Source organism: Neospora caninum, chromosome VIIa, assembly GCF_000208865.1.
Source record: "Neospora caninum Liverpool complete genome, chromosome VIIa".
Taxonomy (NCBI): domain Eukaryota; phylum Apicomplexa; class Conoidasida; order Eucoccidiorida; family Sarcocystidae; genus Neospora; species Neospora caninum.
In genome coordinates, this window is record NC_018393.1 from 2,026,758 (window position 1) to 2,042,402 (window position 15,645).

Genomic DNA, 15,645 nt, shown 5'->3' on the forward strand with positions numbered 1-15,645 from the left:
CGCACACGCAGCACTCGAAAATGCGTAAACCTCTGTACGGCCTCAGACTCTCCGTCGCAGAGATCTTGCAAAAGATTTCGGCCGCACATGGGCGTATACGGGTGTCTGCTTCAAACCCACGGAAGTCGGGCGGTACGCGAGATACGGAATCTTTCCCTTCCCCCTGCGTCTCCCCTCTGGTGAAATGTCAACCGTGTCTGCCAGCGCCACCGGGTTCCTTCTGGTGCCGCTCACAAAAGTGAAGAACGATGAAACTGGACGCCATTCGCGCCCTCGTCAGAACCGTGTGCTTCTGAGGATCTCATCCACATCTCCCATCACCTGCACAAACCTCCCCACCGCCCCCCCCCCCCTCGCAAACGCCTGACAAAACAGAGAAACGCGCACAAGCAATGGTACTTCTGAACGGGCGTCGCTCTGTACCGGCGCACATGTGGACACGCCGAAATCAAATTACACCGGCGCCCCTCGCTTCATGCATACCCCAGCTCTGGATTTGCAATTCCCCCTCGACACGGATGTCTCTCCCTTGTCTCGATCCGCGTCACGCTTCGCGCTTTGCGTTCTCGGGGAGTTCCGATTCCGACTTCTTCACTCTCTTCTGAAGCGTCTCGTCCGCCTGGAGTCTCTCGAGGGCCTTCTGACGGGCCCGAGTGACCACATCGAACTGTCTCCTTTCTTCTTCCCAGTACGCGTTGTGCTCGTAGTCGAGCTCGCAGTCGCCGCCGACGCAAGTCTCGAGGAAGATCGGCGGGATTTTGTTTCGGAGCGTCGCCACGTGTTCCGGATTCTTCGTGCTGAGGAAGAGAACCTTCTTTGCCGTGTCGGGGTGCACCATGAGCGAGACCAGGCGCCAGATGGCGTCGAAGTAGCTAGGCGCGTCGACAATGTATGCCTCGGCGAGGACGTCTGTGTAGTGGTCATTCAGGATCGAGACAATCTCCGTCGAGACGTCGGTGTTTGGAATCTGCGAGATCCCCCATCCGTTGAAATCAATCAAAAACACCAGCTGGTCATGCCCCTGCATGCGATCGACGCTCTGCAGTGCACGTTCCACGGTGTACAGAATGTGCTGCTGAGACGAGGCCGACGACGTGCCTGGGTCCCGGCCGGGCCTGCAGAAGAGCGGAAAAGGTTTTTAGGGTTGACAGAATCTAAATCTTTTCTGTTAAAAGACAACTACGTTTCTCCCTCAAAAAATAAAATCGTATAAAGAGCACGGGGGGAAGCGAAGGGGGCGCAAAAAGACGCGAAAGGAAGGCAGGCAGGCTCTCTGATCGCCGCGAACGAAACGCGGAAAACGAGGAAGGTGCACCCTGTACAGAGAGGAACGAGACTTGTCGAACAGGAATCCGGAACCGAGAAAAAGGGAAGAGAGAGAGGAGGCGGTGGCAGGAAGTTCCACGAGAAAAAGAGAGACAGAGAAGGGAAACAGAGAAGAGAGGAACGGGGCGAGAACAGACGCCGACGAAAGCTGAGAAAGCAGTTTCTCACCCCCAAACGCGAGAGACACAATGCCGTAGAGACCAGAAAGAAGCCCCCAAAACCGCCTGAAGGGCGCACCGCTCCGAAGATATGCCTTTCCTTCACAGAGCTCTCCCTCCCGCCGTCGGCATCGCCCGGAAGCCCCCACGTTTTCTCTGCTTTCCTCCGTCTCTCTCTCCGGGGGTTCTTTTCTTACTTGAAGTAGATCATAGCCCGTCCTGTGGAGTCGAAGCCTCGGCGGTAGATACTGCCCTTCCGGGCGATCTCAATGACGTCGTCGGGAGCAATGCAGTGCGGCTTCCGCTCTCTTCTCCAGGCGAGCGTCCTAAGCAGCTGCTTGTGTGCTTCCTCGACTTCCCATCCGTAGCTCCGCAAGTATCGCGAGAGGAGGAGATCGTCTAGCCACAGAAGCTCGTCCCACTGGAGTCCAGTCACTTCCGGCACCTTCTCTTTCGCGCCTGCCGCCTCGCTCTTGTCCGCCGACCCGAAGGACAGGGGCGAGCTCCAGGAGAACCAGGAGGAAGAAGATGCACGCGCCGGCGTCTCCTCTCCAGGCGCTGGGCTCTCGCCCACGCCGTCCTGCGAGGTCAACGAAGCTGCGCTCGCCGCCTCGATCGAGAGGCTGTCGATCAGGCGCCGGAGCGCTTCGACCTTCGCCCTCTGCTCAGACGAGAAAAGGTGCGAAGGCAAGGCCGAGAGACGAGGCGCCGCACACGAGAGACGGGGCGGTGGGCCGTGGCGTGGGCTCGCAACCTCCCCGGCCTGTTCTGAAGGCTTCAGTTCTCCATTGACGGTTTCTCCGCTCGCCGTCGGCTCTTTCCTCTCTTCGGTCGGACGGCTTTCGCCCTCGCCTGAAGCTCGAGGCAGAAGAGAGACAGACGCAGCGTCGACCTTTTCAGAAGGCGCGGCGCTTGCAAGTGAAGCGGGGGCCGTCATTGCAAAAGAAAGGAACGGGAGGGGTGAGGAACTGGGAGGGTGAGGAACGGGGAGGGTGAGGAAAGACCAGGGTGAGAAGAAGAAGAAGGAATGTAAGGATGGAAGGAGACACACACACGACCGCAGGTAGGGGGTGCGCGCAGGAGACGAGGAACGAGGGAAGGCAGCGAGGCGTCGGTGAAAAGGTAGAGCACAGCAAAAGGAACGCGGACGAAAAAAGCGGAGAGAGCAAGGACGGAGGGCCTCTGAGAGACGTTCGGAGGCGCGCGAAGGCCGACACACGACCGGGCTCCGAGCACAGTGACGGCCAGTAAATGGGGCGAGTTGGCCAGAAGAAAGCCAAGGTGGCATCAACGACGAGAAATGCACGACAGAAAGGGGCGAAAAGGGAAAAGAGGACACGGAGTACAAAACAGGAGGAAAAGCACACGCCTCAGACTAGACACCGGACTCGCACAGGTTCCGGAAGCAGAGAAAGGAAACATTCCGTGAAAAGAGCGAATATCCCAAAGTTCGGCAGTTCTATAGGCTAGAAGGTGAAGTCCGCTTCCTCCAGCGGACGGCTAGAGATCCAGAAGAACCGACGCTAGAGTGAAGGAAGGACTCGGCCAGCTGCAGACGAACGGGAGAAGGGACAACTAGCGGACGAAACGCGCACGCGATGTCGTAGTCGCACTGTGTCTCCAAAAAGGAGTGTTTCTGTGTCGCCGTTCCCTGTCTCTTTCGTTTTCCTTCCCTTTCGCCTTTCCTTCTTTTTCCGTTTTCGACGGATCTATTGCAATGTGTAGACAAGGTAGGCTCCGCGCAGCATGTGGCCCAGCACGGCGTCGCCTTTCACCACGAATCTCTAAAGTGTTAGAAAACCCTAAACCCATTCATTTTCTGGCCCGATTTGGCGCGAGGGACTGAAAGGCAGTTGTCGAGCATGTTCTCTTCCGTTTGTTTTTCAGAAAACCGTGAGAAGCGCGGGAGCTTCTCAGGGTTTTCGAGGGCTAGCTGGTTTCTCGAGAACTTCCCCTCGCGCGGAAAGGTCGTTCCGGTGGCCGTCCTCTCCCTTGAAAAAAAGATAGGACGCGCGCGAAAGCCGGCAAAGGTGGGAGAAAAAGAGGGGCGGATGACGATCTATATGTGCTTCAGAAAAGCAGGCCTCTCCACAGTCGAGTCCGCCTTGAACCCAGCCATAAAAACGCGAACGCGTTGCAGGAACTTAAAACGCTGGACGCGGTGACCCACACGAGCGTCTCCGCTGTGCAAACGCCGAGCGTACCCCTAGAAAAATCGCAAGAAGTCGGCGGGAAAAGGAAAACGAGAGAGCAAACGCGGGAAGTTAGAGAGAAGGGAAAGACAAAGGTCGGCGGGCAGCGCTCAAAATCGCAGTCGGATGAACGCGAGGAAAGAGAGTGCGCTGTCGCCCCGTGTTTGGAGACGCAGGAAGCGGACGAGTGACTCGCCCCGCGGCTATAGACATCTCCTGAAGGGCGAAGAAGGAGTGAGAATGAGAAAAGAAAATCGCGCAAGAGAAGAGAAGAAGGCGAGAAAATGAGGAGGAAAAGAGGAGAAAAGAACCGAGAACGGGAGATCAGGCGACAGCGGGGGACCGGTCCTTTTTGGGGTTTTCCTCGGGGAAAGGACGACAAAGAAGAGCTAGTTTTTGCGTGAAAGTTTTCTTTAGTAGATCAAAGAGGACGGAGAGGCCATAGCCCCCAAAGCGCTAGAGAGTGTCCCTTTTGCGAGTGTCTCCTGTCCGTCCTCGGCTGTTTCCGGCGGATTCCGCGGCCGCACAGACGAGCCCGGGAGATTGCTCACACAGAGAAGGTTTTGCTTTTCAGCGTCAAAGCGAATGGACCAGAACCTTTCGGAGCTCTTCCTTTTGAGAGGCTCTGGAGCAGACGGGAAACGTGCAAATGCGGCGGGGAGATAAGAAGCTCGAGATTCCTCGTTCCTTCGCGTCGACCTGGACATCCGTCCAACCATAACTCTAAACCCCCTCAGCCCTCATCTTCTCACTTCTATCCCACGGCTCTTCTCCCCTCTCCCTTTCTCCCCTCTCCCTTTCTCCCCTCTCCCTTTCTCCCCTCTCCCTTTCTCCCCTCTCCCTTTCTCCCCTCTCCCTTTCTCCCCTCTCTCTTTCTACCCTCTCCCTTTCTCCCCTCTCCCTTTCTCCCCTCTCTCTTTCTACCCTCTCCCTTCTCTCTCTGTTTGCTCCGCGTCACTGTTGCTCCTTCTGCCTTTCTCTCGTTCTGCCTCGGCAGCCGAGACCGGGGCATCCGGGGGCGACTTCCGGCGAAGGATCGACTCCCAGGAGAAACCATCAAAGAAGAAAGAGAAACGAAGAGGGCGTGTGAAGGGGCTCAACGCGCCTGTATATTCTGAAGGTGATGAGGGAGGCGAAGATAGATGCACACGTTACGCAGTTCCACATAGAGATTCGCCTACGCCGCTTCTTCAGTTCTGCCTTGTGGCGACAGACGACAACGGAGATGCTCCTGCGGTTTGGCGAAAGAACTCGAGAAACAACGTCGGCACAAGAAAGGCCAGACAGCGCGCAAAAGGGATATTTTCTCTCACAAAGGACCCGACGCTTAACATGTGTCCCTCACGGTCCTTCCCCTGTCTAGCCTCCAATCTCTCTTTCCCGGCGGCGAGAGCTTTCTCGGCTTCTCCTAAAGCCTGCGGCGAGCGCGAGGAAAACAGCCTCACCAGCAAACTGCGCCAATGTGTGTGTGTTCCCGCGTCCAAGCATCTTGAGTTTGTTGCGAAACACAAAGACCAAGCTTTTCGAGTGTAAGTCGCCGAGTTGGCGGGTCAAATGCCTTCCCATCCAGTTACTAACCACGTTCCAGGGCTTTTTCCGAATCCAGTACGTTTATTCTGTACAGACCAGCATCAGGCAAATCGACTGGTGATCTCACTCTACTCTCCATCCTGGGCATGTTTAGTGAAAACCAAGTTCTCGCGGTGCGATTCGCGTCATCTTCTTCCCTTTTACTTGTATGGGAATGCCTTTGTTCCTTTTCCACTCTCACGAGGCGTTCCGAGTGGCGTCGAGACAACAGCCTCTCCTTGCGGTGTGTGCGCCAGAGTGCTCATCTTCTCTCGCCCGCTCCCGCGCTTCATCGTCATTTCTTTCTTTTCCTGCTTTCGGCTTTGTTCTATTGAGTAACTTCTCAAGCCTGTCAGCTCTCTGTGCTCGATATATATATATATATATACGTATAGATATATATGTATATATACACGTATAAATTTACGTATGTGAATATATATATATATATATAAACGATCCTTACATTTGCCTCGTTTGTTTCGCGTTTCGTTTGTCTCAGATGTCCGGAGTCAATGCCCCGAACCAGCATGGCGACCGGCCGAGATTCTGGTGGGGTGTTGGAATAAAACGCATCTAACCGTTTTTGCATACTTTCGCTATCCGATGTAAATTCGGACGCTGAGGAAAATTAGTCGAGACCAAGGTCAGACCTTTGTGAGACGAACCAGGCGCGAGGTTTTCCAGCGATTTTCTGAAAAGATAGAGGCTTGAATAGCATACAGGCAACCGTCGCATAGCTCCTTTAGTCGATTGAAAACATCATTCAGGATCCGTAGACACCTGCCTACTTTGGTGCTTGTTCGTTTAATCGACCTTTTGGCCCGATTCTGCTTCCATTCGATAGTCCACGCTCAATCTTACCATGCATGCTGCTGGTAAGATCCCAGGCGTGTTTAATCTGGTTTAATACGTCAACGCTGAGTCGGGAAGTTCGCGTCTATAATACATACTCGGGTTCAACGCAGATGCACAGACGGAAAGAAATTCTTCCTTGTACGGTTTGTACCTCCTTGACTGGTCAGTCTAAGTTATTTAGTCCTGTGTTTACAGCTCATACCCTTGTTAGAGAGGGATGCCCTATCCCCGTTTCCTTCCCTCAATCGAAGACTCGCACATAGGTGACCGAACGCTTCTGGCCCCATCTTTGTTGAAATACACCTTCTGCCTCAGCTGTGTGCTTATATCATTACCCTTTTCGAGTTAATTTTCCTCGTGTCCTTTCCGAGTGAAGAGGCGGCGGTCATTTCCCCGCGCGGTCACACGCAGGAAAGGCGGAGTATGTGGTATATGGGCAGTTGGATACCCCGGGCTGATTGGTCTTCGATTTTGATTTTCACTGTCGGCCAGGAAAACCTGCGTCGAAAGCAAGTTCAGTGCGCGGGTAAATAAAAGGTACGGAGGTTCGTGAAACTGCATGCAGAAGGGACTCGAAAGAACAACATGCCTGGGTAGATTAGAGACTGTGGCGACCCCTGCTCTATTAGTTGAACTCGCTCTGAGTGTGGTTTCAAAGCGTCAGAAGTCATGTGATCTACCTAGTATAACAGGACGTTAGACTGAATCCTGAGGACCGGGGTCGGGTCAGGTGTCGGCATCTCCGTAGGATTCGAGATGCGCAAGGAGTTCTTTCTCATTGCGGCTGAAAGAAGCTCGGCATTGACCGCTCTTTCTGTTGGAGATGCGCCTGCATTCTTCGCCATCAGTTGTTCTCTCTGAAAGGAAATCACTGTTCGGAGAACAAGGGAAAGAGACGAAGACGGCGAAGGGAGGAAACAGGAGACGCAGAGGGGAGAGGAGAACGAAAAGATGAAGAAAAGAACAAGAGGGAGACATGCACAAGTGGGAAGATAGAATGAAAGAAGAAGGAAGAGCGAGTACGGAGTGGAGGTCGAAGAAGCTAACCAGAAGCTGCCAGCGGAAGCGAAACACCAAGGAGGGGGAGCGGGAGACAGCGGATTTTTCCCATCTGCGGTTTTTCTCTGCATGCGCATGTCAATTTTTATCGAAAAAAAGACTGGATAGAGGTGAACCTGTTTGAATTTCTCATTTTCTTGAAGGAGGAAATCCTTCAGCCTCTCTTTTTCCCCTCCTTCTCTTGAGACGGCCAGCAGAAGTCTGCGTGTCTCCTTTCTTTCATCGGCATGCGTCTTTATTCGGGCTCCGCGAGGGGGGCGGCGCGAATCTGTAAGACCTTGAGGGGAGAAAAGAAGATTAAAAAAGAGCCTCTCTTTTGAACGCAAGCGGGATGGTGAACACCGCAAGCAATTCCTTGCCTGGCCTTTACCGCGCTTTCTCAAATTTTTGCGAAAAAGGCGTCATCCTCGGCCCTGTCTCCGCTGACCGGCCGCATCCTTTGCTCTCGTCGAAACTGCATGACCCCTAGAGAAAGCAGATCTCTAGCTCTCTCTTCTCTTTGTTCTTCGTCTCGTCCTTCGTCGTCGTTTCCTTTTTTCTCATTCGGCTTTTGCGTCTCCTTCGTCCGTCCCCTGCATCTTGTCCTCCTTCTCTTTCTCTTTTTCGGTCGTCGTTTCTTGGCCGTCTGCGTTTCCCCTTCTTCGTGTCCCCTTCTTCGTTTCCCCTTCTTCGTTGCTATCCAGTTCGTTCGCTGGCCTCCGAGATGGCGGCGCTTGCTTCTTCCTCTCCTCCCTTTCCCCCTTCCTTCTTTCTGCCTCGCCTGTGCGACTTCGTCCCGTCTGATGGAGATCCGAGCTCGTGTGGTCCTGTAGTCGTTTGTTCTCTCTGCACTGCCCAACGCCGGCTGCAGGCGGCAGGCCGTGCATTTCTTGAACGGTTTGAGCTCGCTTCCTCAAAAAATGACTCGGATGCCTCGTCCCCAGGACGGGGAACAGATAAAAAGGGGAAACGTAAGGCGGCTCTTTTTCGATCTTCTCTCAGGCTCATAAACAGCACGCCCTCTCCCAAACCTGGCCGTCGCACGTGGAGCAAGCCTTCCAGCTGCGAATTCCACACGCGCACTCTCAAACTCTCTCGTTATTTCCTAGAGTCATTATCGCTACCTCTACAAACTTTGCTGTCTGTATCCGTCTATTTCCGTCAGTTTCTTTATACCTATCTATCGCTCCATCTATTGCTATTTATCCATCTAGCTGTCTGTATCTACCTGTGTATCGATCTGTATATCCATCAACATCAGGATCTATCTCTCTCCTTATCTATGTGTACCTGTCTATCCATATGTATATAGATGTGTATTGACAGATAGCTTTACAGATGCTGCTACCTAGAACGATTGCTGCCTGTGTGCGAATGTGTGCACGCGAACCCGCGGACGCGTTGTTCCTGTTTTGTCTCCAGGTGGGGACGAGAGCGACGACAACTTCTCCGCCGTGGACGAGGAACGGTGGAAGAGCAAACGCAAGGGAAAAACAACAGGTGCGTCTTTTGCTCGGCAGGAGACACACCGAGCGACGGAGAAGAAACGGAGATGAAGAACGTAGACATGTGAAGAGTCGTGCACGGGAAAAGCAACGCGGGGAAGGAGTGAGAGAATGATAATCCGCAAGAAAAACGCAAAAAACGCGTGAAACAGAGCGGTGGAAAGGAGTCACGGCTCCTGCTGGGAAGGAGGGGTTGGCCGTGAGTGCAAGAGAGAGACAGGCGCCCTCAGTCTGTTTTTGGACAGAAAGGGAGAGAGGCGCTAGGCGACGCCAGGGACGAAGCGAGAGACAGCTGTGCAGACAGTGTCAGTGAGAAGCCCGGCGGGTTCGAAGGCTCCAGGGAGTCTCCAGTGCTCGACCGCCATAGAGACACCGGAGAGACAAAGAGAACGCGAGGGCGACTCTCGGGGCACGCGCGCCTGCTGAGCAGTTCTTCGCCAGATACGCTGCGCCGAACTAGGCAGGCGCGTTCGGGTCACGAAAGCCTTCTTCGTGGAGCGAGGCTGGTCGGTGTGAACCTTTCGCGAGGTTGTGCGTGTGAGACTCTGAAAGCGACTGAATGTCCTCTTTTAGAATTGCGAGGTTTGAATTGAGGAGGCGTTTCTGGAAAAACCTTCTGTAAGACGCTATCGTCACATTAGAATTCCGTGTTTCACACAAGAGGCCGAGAGACGCTGTACACCGCATAGCGCGATTGTTTTTGGAGTATACAGGTCATTGCAACCAAAAAACCAACGTTATAAGGTCAATATAGATTTAGAGCACACCGATAAAAGACAAGGTGTGCTCGGAATAGACTCTTGAGGCGTCAGCCTCGGCGCTCGGCTGCCTTTCGGTGTGTGGACGCAGGGACAGGCGGCGGAGGCTCCTTCGCGAGCGGCACGCGCCTGAAGCGTCTGCTGGGCGAAGACCGGACGTTGTACGATATCTTGGGCGTCAGCGAAGGCGCCACGGGCGACGAGATCAAGAAACAGTACCGGCGCTTGGTCCTGGAACACCACCCCGACAAGGCGAAGCGGCGCAGTGCAGGAACTGAGGAAACTGCGACTGAGCCGCCGGCGCCGAACGGCGTTTCCGAGAAGCGGGAAGACGCCCGGGAGGGGCTCGACGGGGCTGCCGACTCAGGACACGCGTTCTTCCTAAAAATCCAGGAGGCGTACGAGGCGCTCACAGGTCCGTTCTCAGACGCTAAAGTTGGCGGGGGGTGCGTGGATTCCGTGCGGGAACGAGAGCCAACCGGCGGATGTGTCCGATAAGTGTGTGGTCTGGAGCGCCTCGTGCGTTTCGCCGTGTTCGTGGCGAAACGGACCAGCTGCGTTCTCTCTGTCGTCCCCGGGGGGATTCCACGTTTTCCTGCCTCCTCGCGCGCCTCCCTCTCCCTTCCGGCGACTCACATAGCCGGCACAACCGCCAGTTCTACAGCTCCACATGCATCTATGCATATGCACGTATATCGATAGTTCTGTACACGCATATATTCACACGTGTATATGTATGTATCCTCTGTATCTATCTGCATCTCCATATATGTATACATATATATATATATATATATATATATGAATACATGTATCTGTATTTATCTGTATCTGCATATATATCTATGTATCTGTATATGTTTGTGTGAGTATGTATGTGTGTATGGTGACAAGTGGAATGTATAGGTGTGTGTAGGCAGGTTGAGAGATGGAGAGACACCGAGAAGTGTCGAACCAGATTTGGTTTTTCTCGTGTTCCGGATGAACTTTGCGTTGTGGGCCCCCGTCGCCGTCGTCCGCTCTGTGGAGGGGTCGGCGCAGGGTGAGCCGCTGTTCTTCAATTCTTCGCCGTGTGCAGATGTTCAACGCACACCTAACTGGATACCTAGGCATGGAGACAGGGCAGGCCTTCTGACCTACCGGGTTATCTGTGCGTCCTTCAGATCCTGAGTTTCGGCGGCAGTACGACTCTGCGCTTCCCTTCGATGACTCGGTTCCCTCCGCCTCAGCCGTGAAGACCGCAGAAGACTTTTTTGCCCTCTTCGGCAGTGTCTTCCAAAGCAATGCCAGGCAAGTCTCCGTTCGCCCTCTCTCGCGTTTCGTTTCCTCGTCGGGTCTTGCCTTCTGTCTCGCCTCGCCGTTCTTGCTTTGTGCGTCTCTATCGAGTTTGAAGCTTATCCCGACGCCTGCGCTATCTCCTTCGCAGTCTCCCTGTCCGTCTGCCTGGAATTCCGCCCTGCAAAATCTAGGCGTAGGGTCTTGGATGGGCAGCCCCTCCCGCTCTCGTTTCTCAGTTATCCTGTTCTTCGGTGCCCATGGCGTGTCCCGAGTGTGCGGAACGAGACTGCTGGGACGTTGCTGCCCCTTGCCCATTTTCCTGGCTTTTCAGGTGGTCGGTGCGGCGCCCGGTGCCGTCGCTGGGCGACGCGCAGACGCCGATGAGCCGCGTCAAGAGTTTCTACGACTTCTGGTTCGATTTCCAGTCCTGGAGGGACTTCGGAGTTCACGACGAATACGACCTCAACGAGGCCGAGTGCCGCGAAGAACGAAGGTAACACACGCCAAGCTCCAGACGAGAACGCAATTCCCTAGCCAAAAAGGGCGCGCTGCGCTAGCCCCCCGCCTCACGCGGGCCGTCCAAACCGCGCTCGACAAGGCTCAACTGACTCCACTTTGTGTTGACGCATACAGTCGACATGCGTCTATATGCATGTATGCGTCTATCATCTCTATATAATAGCTATATGAATATATATATATATATATATATATACATACATATTTGTCTGTATGTGTATATGTGCGTAGTATCACATTGCGGTCTGTGCCCGTGCTGGTTTGCGTTCGTGTCTTCCTAGCGGGATCTGGCCGTGTGTGCATGCGTACGGACGCTTCCACGTTTTTTTTCGGATTCCGAATCGTGCATGATAAGAGACGTCCCGGCCTCTGGCTGTGGCGGCATTCGATTATGTTCCGTCTGTGAAAGGTCGCCACTTGTGTACGCGTTGTCGGCGTCGATGCGCCTCTCCCTTGCTTCAGGTGGATGGAGAGAGAAAACCTTAAAATTCGGAAGAAACACGCGAAGGCAGAACGCTCGCGAATCCAGAAACTTGTTGAAACGGCGTACTCGGTGTAAGCCACTTTCTAGACAGGGGTTGTTTCTCGTTCCTGTCGCCTTCCCTCCCGTAGTTTACACCTGCTTCCGGTCTCGCCCTGGTCGGTTCTGCCGGCCTGCGTTCCTGACCACGTGAAAACGACTGTGCAGATGGTCTCAGTTCGTTCTGAGTGAGACTCTAGTTGTTGTCTGCCTTTTCTTGTCTTCCCCGGATCTGGCCTTCATTTTACAAGTGCCGGTGTCGCCGCCCCGTCCACGGTCTGTTTCTCTTTGCTCTTTTCCTCCCTTGTTGCACTGTGCTTGGTAGATGTCTGTAGCCCTCCCGCTAGTCCCCTTCTGGTATGTGCGTCTCTTCTCCGTACACGCCCAACGGCTTAGCTCCCGTTGCTCGGCATTCTTGCGCCCTCCTGCGTTCTCTGCCTGGGCTTGAACGACGTCGACACTGTCAGTCTTTTTGTCAGCGTTCACGCGTCGAGGAGGGTGGCGCAGGGTGCTGCCGCCTCGCCTGGGAAGTAGGCGCGTTCGAAATGCGCGTTCGACCGCAAGCGGTCTGGTTTTCTTTTCGCTGCGGGGCTCTCGCGTCAGGGACCCTCGGATTTTGATGGAGAAGGAGAGTGCAAAGAAGAAGAAAGAGGAGGAGAAGGCGGCGAGGCAGCGTGCAGCGGAGGAGCAGAGACGCCAGAAGGAAGAGGAGGAACTGAGGAAAAAGTAAGCATGGCACAGTTTGCGTTGGGCACCGGCAGCAGCTGGATGCAAATGCGGCAGGCCGCAACCTAGGCGACGACGAATGCGTGCCGCGCCTGGAAACGACACCTTTCTTCAGGACTTCACCCCTCTGAGAAGAGCGAACTGACCCGAATGGGGGGGGCATCCCAGGTGGAGGCGATCGGATTGTTCCATGACAGGCGACGCCACGCCAGACCCTCAGGGGAGACTGGGAGACGCGGCATCGAGCGAGAGTCGGAATTCTGCGTCGTGAGGTTTCGACCAACACCGTTTTATCGAGCATGCCCAATACGGTGCGGGCGAGACAGGGGGCGTGGACTCGTCCATTTTTTCGGGAGACACGCCTCGCTTCCGGCTCGCTTCAGGGCCGCAACAGCCAACGCGGAAAGCCGCGGTTGCACCGGGTGCGTGGCGCGCAAGCAGGACAGGCATGCGCATGCACGCGTGTGTGGCGGGTGTTCTGCCTTCAGACAAGAAGACGAAGAGCGCGAGAGACGGGAGAACGAGGCACGGAGTCGGGAGTTGCAGGAGCAACGACGCCTGCGCGAGTGCCACAAGAAGTGGTAAGGCAAAAGACCCTGCGGCTTCGGGTCGTGGCATCAGGGCGGGAGGCTGCTCCTGGAAAAACTGATTTCTGTGGCAACGTACGGGGCACTTTTCGTGTGAGTACCATCCAGATACCTAAGGCACTATGCATTCACTTGTGTGTTCGCGTTTGCTGTGACGAGGTACCGGGGAACAAGAGGGCAGAATACATGTCGATCCTCAGTCACATTCCTCCATTTGATATGTACTTTTGGAAACACGTATCCGTCCGTGTCGACCTCTGGGTCGTCCGCAGCTCCGCGGAGACGGAGACCTAGACAGCCTTTAACCTCATTTGTGTCTCTGTGATTTGGTTTGGATGCCGGCCCGAACTGTCCCGCCTATACGAGAGCCCGTAAATACTTGTTTCATCTTTTTGTCAATGCCTGCAGGCGTCAACGAACGAGGCAATTCTATAATTTGTTCTGTCGAGAAACGCATCCAGAATTTCTTGATTCGCTCCAGCTTCAAGATCTTTGTCAAAAGCTGGAGCTCCATCAGCTTCGCGATATGTGCGACGAGATCCACAAGGTTGCATGCATCGAGGTAGGTGTGAACGGAGAGACAAAAGCAACCTTGAGACAGCTAAAAGTGCTGGATTTCAATATCGCACTGCATTAAGGCTATTCCACATCGGTTATGTCTAGGCGTGGGAACTTCAGACAACTTATGAGATGGAAACGTATACGGTTTACCACAGGAAAGGCCGAGCGTGTGCTACGTTCCTCATCTGCACGGGTGCTGCAGGCGTCACAGGTAGACGAGTCAGGAGGTCCCGCGCCGCTCCCAGAAGGCCTCGGCGAGGCAACCCCAGAGACATGCCAAAAGGTGGGCGACATTTTTGCACGCCGCATTCACGAGATGAAGGAGGCTGACAGGATCAAGGAAGAAGAACAAATGAAGGCGAATGCCCGACGGCAGGTACGTAAAGGCCGGTGAACCCATCAAAGACGCGCGAGATTCTGCCTGATGTCTCATTTAACAGAGCCTCGCAACACGCACATCTGACGCTCAGTGGGCTGCTTTACTCATTGGTTCCGAAATACGTTTGCACACCTGTTTGCGCGTTCGCTGGCGGCCCAGAGTTGGCGGCTGCCCCCGTTTCGCGTACCTTCTCTTGCACGTTCTATATGATTAGACCCGTTCGGTCGTCAAATGATAAATTCGTCGTGCGTCATTGCCTTCGCGGCCCGTGTCAAAACGCGTCGGTAGACGGTACCGCGTCTTTGACGCCCTTTATGGAGCAGGGTAGATTCGCAACAACGCGCCTGCATCCACCCGTCGCAAATGAGGGTGATGGGACTGCTGTGTTTGCAGGCGGAGAGGAAGGCCCAAGAGGAGGCCAAACGGCTTGCTCGCCAGAGTTCTTGGACGCCTGATGAACTGTCACTTCTTGCGAAGGGACTGCAAAAATTCCCCGGAGGGACTGCGAGACGCTGGAAGCTAATCGCGGATCTGATCGGCACAAAAACGCAGGAAGAAGTAAGAAGGCCCGGCAAACGGCCAATGGTTTTCGTACCAATCAAGTGAACCTCTATGGTACCTAACACTGTACAGGCAGATACGAGGTTGAGCGGTTCCCACAATCGACCCCTCCGTCTGTAGTGCGTCGCTCGGAGCACTCACCGAGCCAGTGTTCCATGGCGACTCTCCTGCTCCAGCCAGTCAAGACGAGGTGTCAATGCGGGGCATCTGTCGACGCAGACGCAGTGTCCTCGCGGCCAGCTCTCTCAAGTGAACTCTATGAACAGATATATGTCAGCATCGGCTGTTGAGAGGGCGGTCCACAGCTTTAAAAAGCTATACACGTTCCACCCGATGCACTCTGCATTTTACCCATCTGGTTATAGGTCGTGGAGAAGACCAAGGAGATGTCAGAAGGCGCAAGCTTAAAGGCCATGGGGTCGAAAATCAGTCAGGTAAGAAGATGCTTCGAATCTCGCGACGAAGCCGTGGTACCTCGTTATGCGTCGATCCCTGCCCACACGACTCGTTGTGTATTGTCCTGTACCCCCTGCAACAGGTGGCCTTCGATCAGTTCAGGGTTCACAATCAAGGCGCGTTCAAAAAAATTGATGCAGATCCAGATCAAAAGGATTTAGGCGAGGCGCGCCCCAGGACAGCGGGAAGTCCTGCGAAAGACCGACCAGAAACCGCTGAATCGACAGACTGGACTCCTGCTCAACAGCTGGTGAGTGCTCCGACACTGGCTCGTGGCTCCCTCCGGCGAAACGCTGCCCTTCATTAATCTACAGCGTACAACGCAATTTGCTTCCCTGTTTGTCCGTTGTGGTTCCAGGCGCTAGAAAAAGCACTGGCGAAGCACCCTGCGACGATGCCCGCGAATGAACGATGGACTGCAATTGCAGCTGACGTGCCCGGGAAGACCAAAAAAGAGTGTGTAGAGCGCTTTAGACAGGTATGGTGCCCAACGCCGTCCGCCAATAGCTACGGTCAAACGGCTCCGATACAGGTGCGGCTGCTACGGAGTTTGTAGTTGATTACGGCCAACTGATTAATTCGCTTGGTGTGTATGTTGTGTTCAATCATGTGCGGCAGATTAGAGCGGCGATCTTGGCAAAGAAGTCGGGATGA

General features: G+C 54.4%; 2 protein-coding genes across 2 annotated transcripts; one reads left to right on the forward strand and one right to left on the reverse strand.

Annotated features, from left to right (window-relative positions):
- Positions 1-544: 544 nt before the first annotated feature.
- On the reverse strand, positions 545-2,421 carry NCLIV_021550 (hypothetical protein; the record flags this gene model as incomplete). Its single annotated transcript, XM_003882350.1, has 2 exons — positions 545-1,115; positions 1,682-2,421. 2 exons carry the CDS (start codon positions 2,419-2,421, stop codon positions 545-547), a joined length of 1,311 nt encoding a protein of 436 aa, XP_003882399.1.
- A 5,444-nt stretch (positions 2,422-7,865) lies between these two features.
- Positions 7,866-15,645, forward strand: NCLIV_021560 (hypothetical protein; the record flags this gene model as incomplete). The annotated part of the gene is made up of 14 exons (XM_003882351.1): positions 7,866-8,112; positions 8,564-8,641; positions 9,496-9,850; positions 11,014-11,175; positions 11,664-11,756; positions 12,325-12,447; positions 12,936-13,028; positions 13,443-13,596; positions 13,798-13,971; positions 14,368-14,532; positions 14,901-14,969; positions 15,074-15,241; positions 15,350-15,469; positions 15,610-15,645. 14 exons carry the CDS (start codon positions 7,866-7,868, stop codon positions 15,643-15,645), a joined length of 2,037 nt encoding a protein of 678 aa, XP_003882400.1.